Raw genomic sequence first — 19,801 nt, 5'->3', positions numbered from 1 at the left:
ACTGTTACCGTTTGCCAATTGAAATAACACGCTCACTTAAATTAAAAGCTCTTATTTTGAAAAAGCCGGATCTGAAGCGACTCCCTCTGTCTTCCGACGTATTATATTTCTGTACATTTAGTTAAACTCGTGGATTTCGTAGGAAATCGAACTGAAAATTATATATCAAAATTTATATGTGTAATATTCACGTAAGCGAATTCCCAAAGTAGTACTTTTTTTCTGGTGGGTTAATTCGCCGCGGAACCAATGAATAAGGTCGTTTGCCTGGGAAGACTTTCACCCAAACACTACATCACACAGGCTGATGCAAGTTGAATGAGTGAGCTGTCAACTGCGTGTGAAGAATACTGACGGTATACCGACTTGTCACTATATTTAATCAGAAATATAATGAGCTGGATATATGATACATGACTATATAAATTATTAAACATGACAGCATGAGCTAAGTGTAGTTTGTGTTTAGTATAGGACGATTAGCTAGCACTACCAGCTCTGCTGTTATTTTCGCATATGGCAGTTAACTCAGGTGCTGTTTAAGTATATACACACATTCTGTAGAAGATAATTGGATTAGGTATAAAACTGATCCTTGTCAGAACATGTAACATTCGTTTATGACATGTATATTTGGATATGAACTATTTTTCACTTCATATTTTGCTGTGAAGAAGATGACAGACTGTCAAGGCGATGGCGAAGGAACCATGAGTCCCATGGAGCTTTTCGAGAAACTGAATGCTCAAGGAGAGAAAGTCAGATCCTTGAAATCAGCTAAAGCAGAGAAAGTGAGTTTTTCGAGATTTACATTTCTATCACTGTGCAAATGCAAATTGTAATTTCAGATTCACAGAAGGGGTGAACAGATGATTTTCCTGAACACTCTTTTCTATCGTGACACACAGTGATCATCAACAACATTAAAGTTACTCGCCACTAGGGCTGCCACGATTAGTCGACTAGTCACGATTACGTTGACTATCAAAACCGTCGATGACTGATTTAATAGTCGATGCGTCGTTTGAAGCTTTGTAAGATCACAAAAGCCGCAGGAATAAGTAGTAGGATTTAAGAGTGTAATACCGGACTGAAACAGAAGATGGCAGCACTGCATGTACAAGGATGCCAGCTGCCGTTAAACCCCGAAGAAGAAGAAGTAGCTCTGTCCCAGAATTCATAGCGCAGCCCAGCTCAGTTTCCAACAATGGCGGCAGCTAGTTAGTTTTGATATTAGTCTTATTATTCTTTCTGTGTCACAAAATAAACGTTTAACATATTTTCAGAATGTAGCTGTGTGAACCTCAAATATCTGCTCAGTTTATCAAGACACCACATATTTTCAAAAGCGCTCCGACGTTTTCGGAGACGTCTGTTACCCACTAGCTCGATAGCTAGCCAGGGGCAAGGCTCACTGGAGCCCATGAGAGCACCGGACTCCCGGCAAATCGTTTTCAAACCCACTGCCATCTTTCGCTACTCAGGTTAAACATATATAAGTCACTTAGATAACTTACAAATGTTATTGTTTGGCTTTTTTTAGTATTTTATTTGTTCCTGAGTAAATCGGTTTGGTTGAGATTAAAGTTATAGTTTTTACACAGTCTTTGCAAGCTCCTTTGACCAGCTGAATAAACGTCAAGCAGACAACTGAGCATGAGATGCTCGAGAATATACTCCGGTGTCCTGTTATATTTTAGATAGCAAGGAGTTTATTAAACTTCACCGAAACAATCTGCAAATGTCATTAACATTTAATAAACTATCATCTTGTCTTTATTTTTAGTTAGCACATATCTTAAACACTTAAAGCTGTAAGCTAATGATAGTCAGTGTTGGGAAGGTTACTTTTAAAATGTATTCCGTTACAGAATACAGAATACATGCCCCAAAATGTATTCTGTAACGTATTCCGTTACGTTACTCAATGACAGTAACGTATTCTGAATACTTTGGATTACTTAATATATTATCATGCTTTTTACAACAACGTGAATGTACTATTGCTGTGTGATTTATTACTATTACTGAAGGTCCGCGACTCCGAACTGTAGTAAAGGGACCTCTGGCTAATACAGCGGGGTCCCTGTCGGCTTGTAGCCGAAAAATAGCTTTACTTTGTTGTGTGGGTCAACTTTTCTTGCGAGAGACAGAGAGAGGCGTTGAAAGACTGCTCCAACGCAACTTATTGTTTTCGGAGGAAAACACGAACACGGTGTACAGTCGAGTCTTAATAGCTTACTTACAACTGGGCTCATCAGGCACTCTTCTTGGCTGCAGTGGTTATTATTATATTTACATGCTTCCAGCTCCCGTTTTTCCTCGATGACAACTCGTACCTTTCCACTCCCCTTTTTCTCCCTCCTCGCGCTCACAGACCCATAACGTGTATGGCAGTCCATTCTCCCTGCAACACGGACTACACTGCCCATGATGCTACATTCTTTAGAGCATTGTAGCATTCTGCCTGTTAGCTTAGCACAACAACAACAACAACGAAAAGGCGCTCTCTCACCCAGGAAACACACAGTCGCAGAGAGAGAGAGAGAGCGGCGCCCTGTAACCATGGCAACCGTAACGCTGCCGCCTGGAACAACAGAACGTAGCTGTCAAACAAAACCCAAACAGTCCTGACCCGCGACAAAATGAAACAGGAAAGTACCGCAGTGTAATCCATTTATTTCAACAAAGTAACTGTATTCTGAATACCACCTTTTTAAACGGTAACTGTAACGGAATACAGTTACTCATATTTTGTATTTTAAATACGTAACGGCGGTACATGTATTCCGTTACTCCCCAACACTGATGATAGTTATATAAGAGCAGATGCATGCTGGTGCAATAAGCTGTATGTTTTACGTCCAATGGATGCACGATCTGATTAGTCGACTAATTGCAAAAATATCCGGTGACTAGTCGACTATCAAAATAATCATTTGTGGCAGCCCTACTCACCACACTGGTCATCATTGATCATTGTATTACTATGAAAATTTTGACTGGTATTCATGTGGAATGGATGTTACTTTGACATGTGCCACCGTTACACCACCATGGCAATGGCACTATTTGACCACTCCAATGAGCATTGAGGGTCCATTCAAAAATATTATGATAGACTGCACATTAAATCCTCAGAGGTCTGGTGTCCATGCCTGTTTTGGCAGCAAAGGGAGGACCTCCTCCTGATGGGTGTATTGTAATTACATGTACTGTAATTCTGACATTGCTCCTCATTTGCTAACAGTGGATATGTACAAATTTGTGCATAAATCATGCATATGAATGAACATTTCACAAACAAATTGGTGACATATCAATATTTTTATACCTGAAGTCGTCCACACTTACAGAAGAAATTAGAAGTCCCACTCACTTCACGAACACACAAATGGAAACCTGGTCTTTAAAATGACTACTGCCACCAATAATAATAATCATACTAAATAATAATAATAATGTCTTGTTATTATTAATATTATTGTTGTTAGTGTTGTTGCCTGTCGACCATTGTTTACAGTTTTCCAAAGCAACATGAGCCACACAATACACAGAATTATTATTGCATTTTTTTTAATTCCATGTAAAGAAAACTATAGTTATGGAAAGCTGTAGGCTTTAACCTTTTAAACATTTCCAAATAATTTTATCTTTCATTAAAAAAAACAACTTATATCAATGTTGGATGTCATCAATTATATCCTAATTCCTTGGCATCCCATGGATGCTGGAGAATCAGGAGAGTTTGTTTTTATGTGGGTTTTTGTTTTTGTTTTTTAATTGCAATTAATTTCTCATCTAGGGCTGAAAGATCACATGCTCCTTGTCCTCCACCTTTTTTCTTCTTTTTGTTGAAGTCCGTTTTCATATCAGTCCAAACTTTCTTTTTAACAACTTGAGCGTCTGGCTTTCTCCTCGGACTTCGGAAATCGTCTTTTACAGTCTGACTTTGTCCTTCTTTTTTGCTTTAGTAATGCAGACATCTTTCTCTCACTCTCTCCACTTCACCTTCAGGTATACATGCTTCCTCAGATAGAGAAATCAGGTGTTGCTGCATGTAGATTCCAGGCAGTAAACATGAGACAGTTGATTTAGAAGGAATCTTATTTACTGACTTACGCAGAGCAGTAAGAAAAAAATTGGCCAGTGTGTACATGCTATAAATGCAACACTGATTCAACAGAATAAGAAGGGGTCACACACACATATTAATACAAAAAAAACCATTGTTTCTACAACAGTTTGTCACTGTGTCATTTCTATTGGGATATCTATCATCTAATACAATTGTTTTGTTTCCCCAGGCTGAAATCGATGCTGCTGTCCAGCTGCTGCTAAAGTTGAAAGTGGACTATAAACAGATGACGGGCCAAGATTATAAGGCAGGATGTCCACCTTCAGAAAACCTGATTGTGTCAAACAATGGGCCTGCAGCAGATGACTGTGATGGAGAAGACTTAGTTGACCCGTGGAATGTTTCTGCTTCCAGCACCAAAGGAGTAGATTATGATAAACTCATAGGTGGGTTTTTCAATGAGCTTTAATTCTTCACTTCAAGAGCTGTACTTCACTAATACATTAATATGAGGTAATTTAAGCTGAATAACTGGTGAATGTGTGATGTCACTCCCTAGTGAGGTTTGGCAGCAGTAAAATTGACAAGGAGCTGTTGGAAAGAATAGAAAAAGTCTCGGGACAGAGAGCCCATCACTTCCTAAGAAGAGGAATCTTCTTCTCACACAGGTCAGCTTTCCATGGGTTTTGTTGTTTCTAATTTACCAACTTTTGTTGAAAAGATGGTCTTGTAAATGATTATATGGCACGTCATCAGTAATGTTGAATCATGGTTAATGTTTACTTGCTATTCCAAATGAAAACATAAAGATAGGAGTGTATTGAGAACACACATTGATAATTCCTTCCTATTACTGTTTCTGCCAGAGATATGCATCAGATCTTAGATGCGTATGAAAAGCACAAGTCCTTCTACCTTTACACTGGCAGAGGTCCGTCCTCAGAGGCCATGCACGTTGGTCACCTCATCCCTTTCATCTTTACCAAGTGAGTTCTACCTCTTAATTCTGTGATGTCAATGAAATTTAAAGCATTAAGTGGCTCTGTGACATCTCTCAGCCTGATCGCAATATTGTGTTCAATATCTAAAATTATTGATTCCATGCTCAGTGAATTTTACGTTTAGACTTTTAGACTAAGTTCAAACTGAAGGTAGTGTCCTCATTCCAGATGGCTTCAGGATGTGTTTGACATCCCCCTCGTGGTCCAGATGACCGATGACGAGAAATACCTGTGGAAAGATCTCACACTTGAGGAATGTCATCGCTTCACTGTGGAAAATGCCAAGGATATCATCGCCTGTGGCTTTGATGTCAACAAGACCTTCATCTTCTCAGACCTTGACTACATGGGGTAAAATATGCCAAGAGACTATCTTTATATGTTTATCTGGTAGACCTTGGTGTTGACATTACTGTTTCAAAACAACTAAAAAAATAAAGAACTGTGTGTGTATAGATCCATATTTTTTCCAATTCAGATGAATAGAAATGTTTTGATTCTCATTTCAATGTATTATATTCTGCAGTGCATCACCTCAGTTCTACAGAAATGTGGTAAAGGTCCAGAAGCATGTGACATTTAACCAGGTTAAAGGCATTTTTGGCTTCACAGACAGCGACTGCATTGGTAAAATGACTGAAATTATGTCATCTAATCATTTATTTTACTTATAAGTGTGATTGTGTGATAACTTCTTGGTATGTAATGGTATGTTTTTGTTTTGGGGTTTTTTAATACGTCCAGGAAAGATCAGTTTTCCAGCCATCCAGGCAGCTCCGTCCTTCAGTAGCTCATTCCCGCAGATATTCGGCGGCAAAAAAGATGTGCCGTGTCTTATCCCCTGTGCCATAGACCAGGTCAAGACGCCATTAAATCAATACGTAGCAACCCGTAATATACAGTGGTGTTCACAGTATGCAGTTATTTATGTTCTTATCCGTCTTCTCACATTCTCAGGACCCCTACTTCAGAATGACCCGTGATGTCGCTCCAAGGATCGGCCTCCTCAAACCAGCCCTGCTGCACTCCACTTTCTTCCCTGCCCTTCAGGGGGCGCAGACTAAGATGAGCGCCAGCGACCCAAACTCATCTATCTTCCTCACTGACACACCCAAACAGATCAAAAATAAGGTGCTGCTCTTTACTCTTATTCAGATTCAAAATATCTGTGTTTGCTGTCTGATTTACTCTGACCTGTAATAATTTGTCGCAGATCAACAAACACGCATTTTCGGGAGGAAAAGACACCGTGGAAGAGCACAGAAAGTATGGTGGCAACACAGAGGTAGATGTCTCTTTCTTGTATCTGACCTTCTTCCTGGAGGATGATGAAAAGCTGGAGAAGATAAAAGAGGTGAGGAAGTAGAATCTGAACTGTTTGTCAGTCCCTCCTTCCCTCATCCTCTTATTTCCCCTCTGCCTGTACTCATTCAATCTCTTCTTTTGCAGGACTACACAAGTGGGGCTCTATTAACAGGAGAGCTGAAGAAGATTTTGATTGAGACTCTGCAGCCAATGATTGCCCAGCATCAAGAGAGGCGAAAACAAGTCACAGATGAGATGGTGCAGCAGTTCATGACACCCAGGCCTTTAAATTATAAGTTCTAGCTTGCTTGGGCATGAGCAGTCAGGGTTCACCATGTGGTTAAGCTCAGTATAAGAACAAAAAAAGAATCCCGCTTTATTTCCATTTGAAGTCTTTTTAATGGGAAAGAAGGACAATTTCTCTTACAGTTTACAACCAAACTGGAAGTGCAAAAAAAGAAAGAAAAATCGTAAATAATAAATATAAATCACTGGAGTGATGAAATGCCTCTCTGTGTCAAACTAAGCATGGCATTGCCTGCACCTTCATGCCAATTCCCAGTTGATTATTGACTTCCAGCAGTACCAAATGTACCCATTTATTTTCACAATGTGTTACAGCTCTCTCAGGACTGGAAGACAATAAAAGCAGAGTACTAACACATATCTCTAAAAACCAAACTAATATAATCAGTTAAGATATACATCCACTTTGTCTTTATTTACTTAAAAACAGCCTTCTGAATAATAATTGTAACTGTGTGATTATCAAAAGCAGTTGTGTTGTAACTTGTAATCAGGATCAGCCAGCATGTGAGGTGTATTATAAAAAGTCTGTCTTATAAATACACCTCAGTTTGAACATACATCACATGTAGGATGTCAGTGTCTCAGTCATGAGAACAAAAGCAAATGGTTTGTTGTTATCAGCAAGAGGAACATCAGTCAAGGAAGGTAGAAAATCTTCAGCTTATTCTCACACAAAAAAATTAAACGTCTTAACAACAGCATCTTTTGAAATAATTTTTTATTTGAAAATGTTTTAATTAGAAGTAAAGCCATGATTTTTGCTTTTGTTTACTGAATTACGCTCACTGCCTACTTCATTAGGTAGGCATCTTCGCAATTTCCTATTAACACAAATACCCAATCAGCCAATCGCATGGCAGCAACTCAATTCATTTAGAAATGCATACATGGCCAAGAAGACCTGTTGAAGTTCAAACTAAGCATAACCAAGGTAATTCAAGTGACTTAGTTGTTGGTGCCAAGTGGGCTGATCTATGTATCTCAGCAACTGTTGATCTGTTGGTATTTTCCCCCACAACTATCCAAGGTTTACTGGGAATTATATCCTGTGTGCCAATGCCTTGTTGATGGAAGAGGTCAAAGGAGAATGGTCAGGCTGCTATGGGTTGATAGGAAGGCAACAGTAATTCAAATAATAACTAGCTACAATCAAGGGATGCAGAATAATATCTCTGAATGCACCAAGCAGACAGGCTACAGCAGCTACAGCATTTGTGTCAAACCAGCAGGAACAGGAAACGGGAAACTGAGGCTACTATTCACACAGGCTTGTATTGGACAATACAAGGCTGGAAAAACATCTGTTTTGAATCTCAATTTCTGCTGTTTCACTCAAATGGTAGATTGAGAACTTGTGAAAGCATGGATTCACCCTGCCTTTTATCAGTGGATCAGGCTGCTAGTTGTGGTGTAATGATGTGGGGGTTCTTTTAATGGCACATTTTGGGCCCTTTAGTACCAGCTAAGCCACAGCCTGCCTGAGTATTGTTACCGTCCATCCCTGAACCCGTCAGATGTACAGATGCCTGTACCCATCTTCTGATGACTGCTTCCAGCAAGCGAACGTACCATGTCACACATGTCGCAAAGCTTGAATGTGACAAGAAGGTTAGTATTCAAATTGGCTCAGGAGTCGTCAGATCTAAATCGAACAGAGCACTTTTGGGATGTAATGGATTGAGACAGTCGTATCATAGATGTTAAGTGTACCTGATAAAGTGGCTAGTGAGTATACATAATGTACAGTGCTGTGTTTTAAATGTTTCTGTGGTAACGCAGACAAAGTCATTTTCCCCACAATGTCTTAAAACACAAGAGCATTAGCATTTAGTATTACTTACAGAACCACAGATTCATGTAACACGTTTACATACAATAGTAGGAAATGCACGGGAAATTGTTTAAGACTATATGAACACAGGTTACCATAGATAATATAGAAAATAGTGCATTGTATGCCAATCAATCTAATTCAGATTGATTGGTATTTTAAGATAAAATGATGAGTGACGGCCTCTTTTTAAATGTGCAGTGCTTAATGTTAAACGTGGGAATGTGCAAATTAAACTGTAACGGTAATAAAGATAACTAATTTTCATAAAGATGGGCTTAAAAGTAGTAAGGAGAAATCATACTGCCATCTACTGCCTGTCTTGAAAGCAAGAGAATATAAAATGTAGTTCTGTTGCTGTCTGCATTTATGTGGAGCTTTATGTATTACTGAAAGAATGCACAAAGCAAAGATGGTATGGTGTATGTATAGATATAATCTTTGTACAAGTGCTCCTGGAAACAAATAGACTCATCTGCCATCTGCATTCTTATCCTGCTGCAGAAACCATACTCATAAGAGAAAACATACTTATGCATGGCAGACCAAAGAGTAAATCAGTGCACCATACCTCCCTGCAGCTCCTCTATAGTCACATGGGTTTGCCTTCCCAATCGACTCAAAGGTTTATTTGATACACAGCAGTTTATATAGATGAAAAAAGGTTCGTGTGTCAGCTTTCCCAGTTCAAACCGGTACAGACCAAATAAGGAAACGTCTTCCTGCCTTCTGAGCAAAGTATCCCTTGTGTAGTTTATCAGTTCAGCTATAATTTATGATCATCCCAGCAAAATACACTCCTAGACATAGAATACAGAGTTCTTTCATCAGTGAATTCTGAAACGAACCACCTAGCCTTTAACGAGCCTTTTCCAGGAGATAAAGAAAAAGGGAGGTTGGGAGTAAGGAAGTGGTCTCATCTCTGTGGTGTTTTCGACCTTGAGGTACCAGCCTGTAAGTCTTACACATTAATTCTTGGGTCACAGAGAAAGAGAAAAACAACTAGTAGATCGGCCTTATTGAGTAACAGTTTTCCTGTATAAAACAATATCCTGTAAATGCTTACCGTGGTATCAAAATATCATAACAGTTTTGCTTCTTCATTTTTTTTTCTTGCCCTTGCTGATGGTCTCTCCTCTTCCACAACTCCCCATAAACAGGTGTTAGCCTACTTGCCTACTTACACCAGAATGTCAAATACATGGTCAGCAGTGGTGCTGTCTTACTGTTGGCATGTTCTGCTTCACAATGAGAGCTGCCAGCAGAACGTGCAGTTATATTTAGGGATGGGTATTGATAAGATTTTCACGATTCCGATTCCATTTTCGATTCCTTTTAACGATTCGATTCTTTATCGATTTTTTTTTTTTTTTTTAAAGGAGAACACTAAGGTCGATTAGCTTAGAACTTTGTTTTATATCTTCTCTTTGAAAAAGATAGAAATTTAGGAGTAACATGGCCTTACAAACCCAGCAGTGAAATCTTAAGAGATCCACAGCCTATGGCTCTTCAATGGGGTGTCACGGGGTCCCCGGGGGAAAAAAATTGTAAATGTAAAATAAATATTCTTCTGTAGCAAAAACAAAGTATAACATAAATTATTCTGTAGCAACTACACAAGAATATCCAGTAATGTCCCTGCCTACAATTAAACACATTCACTTACCGAAAATCGGGGACATCTGCTGTGGTAAATAGGTGCAAGCCTTTTACCACAAACTCACTGCTCGGTGACATTCGTCTATCCTGGCCTGAAAGGAGACGCTACCAGTAGACTGCAGCGAGAACTGCCAGCATCTGAGCCAGCCAGACTCTGTCTGTCTCTCTCATCATGGTCACCTAAATGCACAGTAATGGCAGGTTTTGTAATAAGGCAGATCGCGCTAACATAATATGCACTGTTAGTTGATTATTTACCTGCCACATTAACGGGAGAGGACGTGCAAACGTTACCGCTGCTGCTGGGTTGAGATTCACGAGTCCGGAGCGGAATTAAAAACACGACATTCATTTAAGGTCATCGCGTGTTTTGTGAGCAAATGATTTTGCATATTCGTAGTGTTTCCTCCCTTAAATGAAATATCTACTTTGCAAGTATTGCAAGTTGCCCTGTTGTCTTCCGTTCTCGTAAAGTATAACCAAACTTTTGAGCGTTTGAGCCGCTTAGGTGCCGTGTTTCCTGCCAGGTAAATGACGCTCCGCAACGCGGTGACGTCATTCGGGGCGACTGGAATGGAGGGAGGGAATCGTTTGCAAAAATGTCAAACAATTCCAAGGAATTGAAACAGTGGGAACTGGTTCTCAACAGTTATAGTTATATTACTCATGTCAAGTCAAAGTCAAGTCCCTGTTGCTTATGCAACATTCTGAAAACAACACGGAAATACGTGAAGCATTTTCCAGACATGCACATTGGGCATAAAACACCTGCTTCCAAAAGTCACAAGGCCACACAACGTGACTAAGCAAAAATAAATAAAATCACACTGAAAAATACAATTATGATAAAGCCAAAAATGTTATAAACATAACGTTTAAGCTATAAACCATTACTGGATGATTCATTGTTACGTCAGTCTATATATTCAAACCACATTATAACTACACAAATTGCCACACTGGAAATTCACAAGGCTGACGAGGACCACAGTTGATGTGACGGTAGAGGAAAGATAGCTTCAGACTTTTGGTGTAGGTGATGTGCCCCCTGCAGCAGCCAATGGGCGTGAGGGGCGGACAGTAGCAACTAGAGGAGGGCTCTGGGGGAGTTGTCCGCTTCTAAATAATCCGATTGGGCCGTCTTAAAAAGGGCAAACGCTTCTTTTCTACTTTGAAAACCCGCCTTCTGCCGCGGTACAGAAATAGAAAGGTTTGTCTGAAAGAGCACCTCTATAGAGGGAGAGGAAGGGACACCAGTGAGAAGAAAACTGCTTTATTCCAGTTTCGCGTCCGAGCGATTAGCCAGAGACGTTTATCTTCCGTTTGCTGAGCATCAGCAACGTAAAGGAGGCTATTACCTAGCTAACCAGCCTGGCTGAACACCAAGCCGGGGGGGTCGTAAATAGCCAAGTTTACACAGATACCGAGAAAGCATTTCCCACTTACGCCTCTTTAATTACGTTTATCAGCCCTTAAGTTAGCCTGACACCTTCCAGTCGTTGCATTTTTTTGAGGGAATGGCACTGGACTTCGCTGCTGGATGTGTAGGAGGTGAGTAGCAGCTAGCCACGTTAACAGGTTGACGCTAGCATTAGCATTAGCCACCTTTCTGTTTTTTTCCATCGTCAAAAGCTCAAGCTGTTGTTGCGGTGTAATTTGTGCCGTGCCGTGATTTCTCGATTTACACCCAGCTAGTTTATGTGATAACATTGTAAACCCACATGAATGACAGGTTGAATACTAAAACACTGGAGCTGGGTGCTTTTAACCCCCCCAGCTCAACGTTATGTTGCAGTGCTAACGTGAAGTTATTCCCAAATCTGCAGCACCCACGTAGAGATTGCTGTTTATAGTCGACATTCATCATATATCTACGTATCAATTAAACTTGCACACGTCCAGGAAACCCCAGAAATGTGAAATGATCGTGATCTCAGCTTTTCTTTAGTGATTATCGGGCAATTTCCCCCAAATATCTGCATTCTTTTCATCATTCCACTAACCCATTCCAAAGTAGGGAGTTATCATGAGGAGAGGCGGCGGTCCGCAGAAAGTTAAGCTCATGCATTCATCTTTGCCTCACACAAAAGCCCTGTGGGAATTTTGCAAGCTGTTTTGTCAGTGTTCAAGGACAGGACTTCCCAAAGTCTGTTGGATCCCAGGTAGAGTTACTGCACTGTAACTTAGTCTTAGATAACACCTTCATTGAGAGAGTCAGTAGTGCGGTGTAGAATGACTATACTACAGTACTATTAGTACTACTATCTCCCTTGAACGGCTTAACATGTAGCTGATTACAAAATACAAAGGAATGGTACCAGATTTGGACTAACATTAAACTATTTATATAGAATAGTCTGAGAAATTATTTTTTAAGGGAATAAAAAGTTCAGATATTGCTTTACCAGTGCATTTTAGTTATACATGCAGTATGTAAGTTACTGCAAGAGTAAAATAACGAAGTTGTTTTCTTAACCTTCCCCTAATGGTTTTACATCAGTTTCCCAACCTAGTTGACAACCTTGCATGAACACATGGCAGATTTAAATCACCCCAAGTGTTTTAAGCTGTATGATTTGTTTACAAAGAGGCTTTTTATTTGCATAACATATTTATCTTTAGAAATTCAGTGGTGTTATTTCTGGTGCATTATCCTCATGTTGGTGTGCAGTCTTTGAAAACATCTGATATGAAGACAGTGTTGTATAATGATTTTCTGGCATATTGACACAAGTCAAGGACAGGCCAGTGTTGAGCTTTCGTCAGTGTTAAGCTTTCGTCACTTCGTGCAGTGCAGTGACCAGCTGATGACGGCTCCATCTCATGATGGACAGGTGTCTGTTGCAACTACTGGACCAAAAGCCATCTTCTTTTTCCAAACTCAAGCCATCAGTGCATTTGTACCTTTATAACTCAATTATTATATTGTGGTTCTTTTCTTAAGAGAAGAAGTCCATGGGATATATGATGACCTTGTGTGCACTGAGATTACTTCTGTATGACATGTTTTCCACCCACTGTCTCTGCTCTAACACCACAACTTTTTGGATGCTGTGGTCTGGTGATTATCTCTTGAGTTTTTAATAAGAATAGTTCAGTGAAACAGTCAGTTGTTCATTCCTGTCTTTTTTGTTTTTGTTTTTTAGGTGCTGCTGGTGTTTTGGTTGGGCATCCGTTTGATACTGTAAAGGTGGGTGTCTGCTGCATCCTCTTTGGTGTTTGCTCATTAGTCACAAAAAATAAAACATGCAGTACTTTGCTGACAGCCTTCATTTAAATCCAGATAAGCTGAGAGTACACGATGAGCCCAAGAGAGGAAGGGGATGACTGAGCAAGAAGAATAAATCTTCTGATTAGTTAGCGTTCAGAACAGGACAGTACATTCACTTCTTTACAGATTTCAATGAAACCGTCATTTATCAAAGGATTTGTAGGGATGGTTAATTAGCTGAATAACTTGTAGTCACATAGCCTATATAATCATCACTATGTACCTGCAGAGTCCCACACGATTTTATATGCATTAAAGTTAGTTGTAATGTTAAGGTTGAAATCAAATTCATTTTTATCACAACTTTTACATGATCTGTGGTTGACGCATAGGATTTATGTGAATGAACCTAAAAACAGTTTTCTTTACTTGATGCCATTCGCATATAAATGTTGCATAGACTGGATTAAGCAGTGGCAAAGTGAGGACGTTTTGACGTGAGACTTGTGTGAATGTGGAGCATCCGCTTTAGAGGCAAGCAGTGAGAGAATGGTTTGGTTATAGTTCTTTTACACCCTTGCTTTCAATGTCATTTCTCCCTGAGCCGGTGTCTGCTTGGGGCTCGGAGGCTGTCTTTAACAGCAACAGTGTCACTGTGTTGTAGATGAGAGAGAGAAATAAACAACCTCTCCACGGAAATGTGACCTAGTAAGTATGGTCCAGGTCTTTCTTTCTCTCACCCACTGTTATGTCTTTGAGATATTAAAATAAAAAGCACCGAAGACATTTTGTTCTTTTTACAGCTTCATACTCGGTTAATGTTTTTCTTATTCTCCCACATGTTGCACCCCCCCTTTATCATCCTTTGTTTTTCTTCCTGTTGACTGCTTGTTTCCCTGAAAACCTGTATTACACAGATCTTGGTTTGTAGTTACTGTGGTCCTCTTTGGCCTTTTTCCAGTTTTTACTCCAATGAGTTCTGTCACCCACAGGTGCGGCTTCAGGTTCAAAATGTGAATAAACCTATGTACCGTGGGACGTTCCACTGCTTCCAATCAATCATACGCCAGGAGTCGGTGAGTTTAAATTTGTTAGCATAGTGCTTGCTTTAAATTAAATAGGTTACATTTAAATATATCCTTGGTGTTAAGCTGGAGTTGTTTATTATCTGGAGAATGTCCTGTGCACTGATTAAAGTGTTTAGTTGCTGTCCCATCTCTCAGTAAAGACATTAGGCAACGTGGGCGAGGTGGGGGGTCTGTTAGCTGGGGTCAATGAGGAGCTTATTCCTGGAGGAGCTAAATAAAGCTTTGGACATCATGCTATTTTTGCTAAGAGGGGGCATGGCCCCTCAGACCTCATGTCTGTTTCTCATGGATGTCCTTTATTCCCCCCCACAGTAATATTCAAACGTAAGGTGGTTTCTCAGCTGTTTATGTACTTGTAAAATAAATGATGAGGATGTATTTGAGAAGTAGCTTTATTGGCAAAAGGAGATTATTAGACGATACGCAACCCATAATTATTTGCTTTAGCCATATTAGTAATCCATTGCTGATAACATCTGGAAAAAAGTGCACTGCTTCCTATAGCCTCCTTACTTTCTTGTTTTTATAGTGTTGATCTGACTCAGTAACATCTGTGTTTGCAGATGCTGGGTCTGTACAAAGGTATTGGCTCTCCAATGATGGGTTTGACCTTCATCAATGCTATAGTTTTTGGTGTCCAGGGAAACACAATGCGCATGCTTGGCCGTGATACACCTCTCAACCAGTTCTTGGCTGGAGCCTCTGCTGGAGCCATCCAGTGTGTCATTTGCTGTCCAATGGAGCTGGCCAAGACACGTATGCAAATGCAAGGAACTGGAGAGAAGAAGTCTAAGAGGAAAATGTACAAGAACTCCTTGGACTGTCTGGTGAGAATCTACAATAAGGAGGGGATCAGAGGGATCAATCGTGGTATGGTTACCACCCTGGTGCGCGAGACGCCGGGTTTTGGCGTGTACTTCCTTGCGTATGATGTGCTGACACGCTCCCTGGGTTGTGAGCCAGAAGACCCCTACATGATCCCCAAGCTGCTGTTTGCTGGTGGCATGTCAGGCATAGCTTCCTGGCTGTCCACCTATCCCGTGGATGTGATCAAGTCACGTCTGCAAGCGGATGGGGTCGGCGGCGTTTACCAGTATAATGGTATCATGGACTGTGTCAGGCAGAGCATACAAAAGGAGGGGTGGAGAGTGTTCACTCGTGGACTTACGTCCACTTTGCTCCGTGCATTCCCAGTGAATGCCACCACATTTGCCACTGTGACTTTGTTCTTAATGTACATGCGCGAGGGTGGAGAGTGTAGCATTCCAGACTCTGAGCCGCCGTCTGTCCAACTGCAGCCTCTGCAAACGCAGACACAGCCGACCAGCATGTAAGCTGGCGTGCAACAGTGAGTGTTGTTAATTTTTAAGCAAACCTATCTGTAGACAGTTTGTACACAGGTCAAGGATCTGTTAATTAGTGTCCACAATCACAGAGGAGAGCTATGTTTTGGGTAAGCATCTGTCCATAAAGCTTAAACCAAGTGGTCTCACATAGTATTTAAATAATATATATTTTAAGAGAAAATCTGCAATTGTAAATATGTTCTCTTTGCTTTTGTACATATTTTGCTTTTTTAAGCAAATTGAAATAAACTTGACAGTTACAAGAGTTACTGTAACATACAGTGACTGTTACAGATGTCCCGAAAATGTTGAACACGTTGATCCTAATGATGCCGTTTTCATCCTATAATATTACACAAGCCTAAACACACAGCACGGCGTTTGGTATATTTGTGAATCGGTGCTGTTTATACTGTTACTTTCTACCATTAGTTAAATGAAGATGATTTTTAGGGTAATTTTTAATAGTCAAAAATTATCCTGTTTAGCATCACGTGAACACTGTTTTGTAGCATCTTGTGTAAACTGTTACAAGCAAATTTTCATGTTCATTAATGCTTCATGTAGCTTGAACTGGATTAGGCAGAAATTTTAAAAGGTAAATAAAATAAAAAGTCACAACGCACTTTTTTTTTTTTTTTAACCTGAAGATCTCCCCTCTCTGCCCAAAGTCACTAGACAAACATTGGCTTGCACACATGCCTTGAAATGTGCACATAAGACGAGCTGTGATTTCGGGCTCTAGCTACTACGACTACTGAGCCACTGATAATCGCTAACAGAGGGTTAAACTGTCGCTTGTACTGAATGACCATTGCTGTATTGTTCAGCCAAGAAAAATAAAACTAGGTTTAAAGGCCAGTCGCTTTTCTTTCCAGGAAAGAGGGTAAAATTTTAGAAGCGATTGTCTACATTGCTGCTGCGGATCAGACTTGTGACTTCTTAACATCCCCATATACCCAGAAGTAGCCACCGCAATCATGTGTTGGAAGAGTAAAGGGAGGATCAGAACAAAATTCATCAGTCCTCCGCTGGAAACTGGGGGGGGAAAGGTGTCTTGATTGTCTTGACGTTTTTCATTTCAGTCAGACTTTTCACCATCATAATCTCAGCACTGAAAAGATGCAATTAGCTAAAGTCTCTGATGCTAGATTTTGTTTTGTTTTTTTGGCAGAAAATTCAAATTTTTGAACAATGGAGTGTTGAACCTTCTGGTGAAATTTAAAAAAAAAAAATACTGATTTGGCTGTATGATACACTTGGCTTAAAAAAACAAACTTTAACCCTTTAAAGCCCTATGATGCCAAAAAAATTCTGCCTACACCAGCTTTACCTCCCTCGTAGCTGAGTTAATTCTGGCTGCTGTATAAAGTTTCAAGTTTGCAGTTACCACAAACTTTTTATACCACTTCTTAGACTGTATATCTGTACAGAGAGAAAGTTTGTAATGAAAAATATTGGAGGCTCTGATGGTGGTCTGTTGCAGTACGACATAATTTTTGATGGTCAGAAAAAATAACAGTGTAATATTTTCTTTGTTTGAGGCGGTCATTGTAAAACCAAATCAGATGCAATGTAATCATGTTGTGGACACTGTAGTGTGTCCAAAGAAAGCACCTTACGGTATGACATTAAGCATGTGTATGGTTAAAAATACATTTTGGCAATCACAATTCCTCCCAATGGATTTTACAATTTTACAAAGGGAAGATTCTCTTGCAGTTTGCCAAGACCAGTCAAGTACACTAATTTCTGCCACCTAGAGGCAGAGAAGGTAATGGCTCTTGTATTTTTAACCTTTGTATATTAACTTAAAAAAAGTCTGTTTTTTCTGCATAGTTAACAATTGACATTCTTCAGCATTAAAATGAGCATTATACCCAGCCAGCCTGCAGCAAGTGCATTCACGAACACCTCTATATTAGGGGCAGGGATAGCTCAGTAGGTAAAGTGGTCGCCCCATGATCGGAAGGTCGGCGGTTCGAATCCACTTAACGGCTACCCTGAGGTACCCCTGAGCAAGGTACCGTCCCTACACACTGCTCCCCGGGCGCCTGCTTAGTGGGCTGCCCACTGCTTCACTGAGTGAATGGGTCAAATGCAGAGAAAAACAAGTAATTTCCCCATGGGGATCAATAAAGTATCCATTATTATTATTATTATTATATTAAATATTCACAAGAAAGGTGTCCTAAATACAGAAGCCATTACTTTCCCTTAATGTAAATGATCTACATCTTCACAGCTCACTGACCTCCAGGTGTAGCTTAGCCCGCAGTGCCGGCTTAGATGTGGAGGTCTTGAAAACTGCTTTGGATTTGTCCAAAGAGAATGTATATATTGAATGTGGCAGTTTTCTTTGTCTTTTTCTTGTTTTGTTTTGGCTTTGTGAGAACTCTAGACTTCAGATTTTACTTTAATGCATTCATGTGTTGTTACCGCTTTTTGCCTGTGGGTTTATCTTTATTGGCAAGTAATTCCTGATATCTCTGTAAAAGAAAATGCTGCTGTAAATATCTGATGTTGCTATTGTTTGTACTGTTAACAACTTGTACAATACCTTTCACCAAAGTAGAACATGTCATTTAAAACCCCAAAGGAGAACAGTGAAATAAAACACTTTACTTTTTTCTTTTTCTTTTTTTTTTTTTTGGCTGGGCATTTTTAAGTTTGAACATTTGGAAACCCTACAAATTATTAGGCTTCTAGCAAACCCCCCAAAATAAAGTTTTAAGTGAATGAAAGAATGAGCTGTCTCAATTCAGTTAAAAAAAAAAAAAAAAGTGATGTATTAAACATCACATTTTTTTGCTTTCGTGGTCTGTTAGAAAGAAACGGGCTGACCTCTAGAGGAAGTAAGCTGATATCAAAGAAGCTCAATGTGGGTATTGGAAAAGATTTCCTTCTCAAAATGTGGCACAAAACTACTTTAATAAACACATAAAATATAGTTTATTAAAGAAAACAAACATCCATTATTATGTTATTCAAGTTTCAATTATTGAATTCTTACCAATGCTGCTTAATACTATCTTACAGGTCAACTGTACACTTTGAAGAAACCCAATGTGTTCTTTAACATAAATATAAAGTTGAGTGTTGTGCTCATTCAACTTGATGTGCAAAAAGGATGAACCTAGATCCTGAAGCTCTTCTCTCATTGAGAGATCATATTAAATGCAGTCAACGTATTATTCTAACTGCTGTCTTCCTGAGACAAAGACAGAAAGAAGCAGAAGAATGTATGAAGTGAAAAAAAATACACATAAGAATAAATGAAAAAAAAAAAAGATGTATTTCAGTTTATAGAGTCCCAGCAGTGTTTTTTCCAGCAGCATGCTAGCTGTTCTTTCCTGATTTTGACATATTCATGAGGAAGGAGTCACAGGAGTAGCGCAGGAACCGATAGATCTCCTCTGCTTTGGGTCGACTCATACACCCTCCCTTCTGTATGGCTTCTATCGGGCTGCAGGGAGGAAGCAGGTAAAGAAGAGATGACGTACTGAAGAAGAAGAAAGTATTCATAATTCGATACAACACAACGTCCATCACCTGTTTATTAGCTGGGCGATCGATGTGAAGTTGTGGCTCATGTTGAGAGCTTGAACATAGTTAACTGAAGGCAAGCTCAAGTACAGCTGCAGTGCTTGCTGCCTATGCTGCCCTTTGACTTCCACTGGTATGCCGATGCCGTGACCCTTGCGGTGCTCCAGACGTGCCACATCTGCCAGCAGCCCGGCACTCTCTTCAGCACCGTCGCTCCAGAGCGGGCGGACCCCTAATCGCACTAGCGCCGCCAAAGTGCTGTCAAAGTAGCGAGTTCGCTGAAAGGGACGAGATGCCTCACCTGGGACAGTGACAGTTAACATAAAGATCAGAAAGACATTGTCTCATGCAGCAATCATTCAGTCTAATCCTCTGTTAATTCAGTGAATTTGTGGAAAACGCTGCTAAATTCTGTCCATTTAAACCA

At 40.0% G+C, this 19,801-nt stretch overlaps 3 protein-coding genes across 5 annotated transcripts in view; 2 read left to right on the top strand and 1 right to left on the bottom strand.

Moving 5' to 3' along the window:
• The first annotated feature begins 270 nt into the window (after positions 1–270).
• On the top strand, positions 271–7,391 carry wars1 (tryptophanyl-tRNA synthetase 1). 2 transcript variants are annotated; one of them, XM_026152579.1, is made up of 11 exons: positions 271–356; positions 675–791; positions 4,308–4,524; positions 4,638–4,746; positions 4,945–5,064; positions 5,248–5,430; positions 5,606–5,706; positions 5,824–5,936; positions 6,037–6,210; positions 6,293–6,433; positions 6,529–7,391. In XM_026152579.1, the coding sequence occupies exons 2-11, from the start codon at positions 678–680 to the stop codon at positions 6,685–6,687; spliced, it is 1,431 nt and encodes a 476-aa protein (XP_026008364.1). In that variant the 5' UTR covers positions 271–356; positions 675–677; the 3' UTR covers positions 6,688–7,391. The 2 variants fall into 2 exon arrangements, with proteins under 2 accessions (XP_026008364.1, XP_026008365.1); XM_026152580.1 differs by having other exon boundaries at positions 272–356; positions 678–791.
• Positions 7,392–11,167: 3,776 nt separating this feature from the next.
• slc25a29l (solute carrier family 25 member 29-like) lies at positions 11,168–17,063 on the top strand. Of its 2 annotated transcripts, XM_026152362.1 has the most exons (4): positions 11,168–11,734; positions 13,330–13,373; positions 14,387–14,470; positions 15,046–17,063. In XM_026152362.1, exons 1-4 carry the CDS (start codon positions 11,701–11,703, stop codon positions 15,814–15,816), a joined length of 933 nt encoding a protein of 310 aa, XP_026008147.1. In that variant the 5' UTR covers positions 11,168–11,700; the 3' UTR covers positions 15,817–17,063. The 2 variants fall into 2 exon arrangements, with proteins under 2 accessions (XP_026008147.1, XP_026008148.1); XM_026152363.1 differs by lacking the exons at positions 11,168–11,734; positions 13,330–13,373 and adding an exon at positions 13,466–14,102.
• Positions 17,064–18,761: 1,698 nt separating this feature from the next.
• fancm (FA complementation group M) overlaps positions 18,762–19,801 on the bottom strand; it is a 43,908-nt gene continuing 42,868 nt past the window's right edge. The window contains exons 23-24 of the mRNA XM_026151464.1: positions 19,381–19,675; positions 18,762–19,294 (exon numbers count right to left, since the gene is read on the bottom strand). Of these exons, the coding sequence (XP_026007249.1) occupies positions 19,168–19,294; positions 19,381–19,675 (422 nt within the window). The 3' untranslated portion in view covers positions 18,762–19,167. The remainder of the gene's footprint in view (positions 19,295–19,380; positions 19,676–19,801) is intronic.

The sequence above is a fragment of the Astatotilapia calliptera genome, chromosome 19 (genome assembly GCF_900246225.1).
Source record: "Astatotilapia calliptera chromosome 19, fAstCal1.2, whole genome shotgun sequence".
Taxonomy (NCBI): Eukaryota; Metazoa; Chordata; class Actinopteri; order Cichliformes; family Cichlidae; genus Astatotilapia; species Astatotilapia calliptera.
The sequence above is the reverse complement of the archived record's forward strand: the minus strand, read 5'-3'. Positions and strand labels throughout refer to the sequence as shown.

Excerpts from the sequence above, each read along its gene's own strand:
- wars1 (XM_026152579.1), top strand. The coding sequence starts at position 678 with ATGACAGACTGTCAAGGCGATGGCGAAGGAACCATGAGTCCCATGGAG. Across the intron at positions 5,431-5,605 it reads TCAGACCTTGACTACATGGG|TGCATCACCTCAGTTCTACA; the intron begins GTAAAATATGCC and ends TATATTCTGCAG. Across the intron at positions 5,707-5,823 it reads CACAGACAGCGACTGCATTG|GAAAGATCAGTTTTCCAGCC; the intron begins GTAAAATGACTG and ends TAATACGTCCAG.
- slc25a29l (XM_026152362.1), top strand. The coding sequence starts at position 11,701 with ATGGCACTGGACTTCGCTGCTGGATGTGTAGGAG. Across the intron at positions 11,735-13,329 it reads CGCTGCTGGATGTGTAGGAG|GTGCTGCTGGTGTTTTGGTT; the intron begins GTGAGTAGCAGC and ends TTTGTTTTTTAG. Across the intron at positions 13,374-14,386 it reads ATCCGTTTGATACTGTAAAG|GTGCGGCTTCAGGTTCAAAA; the intron begins GTGGGTGTCTGC and ends TGTCACCCACAG.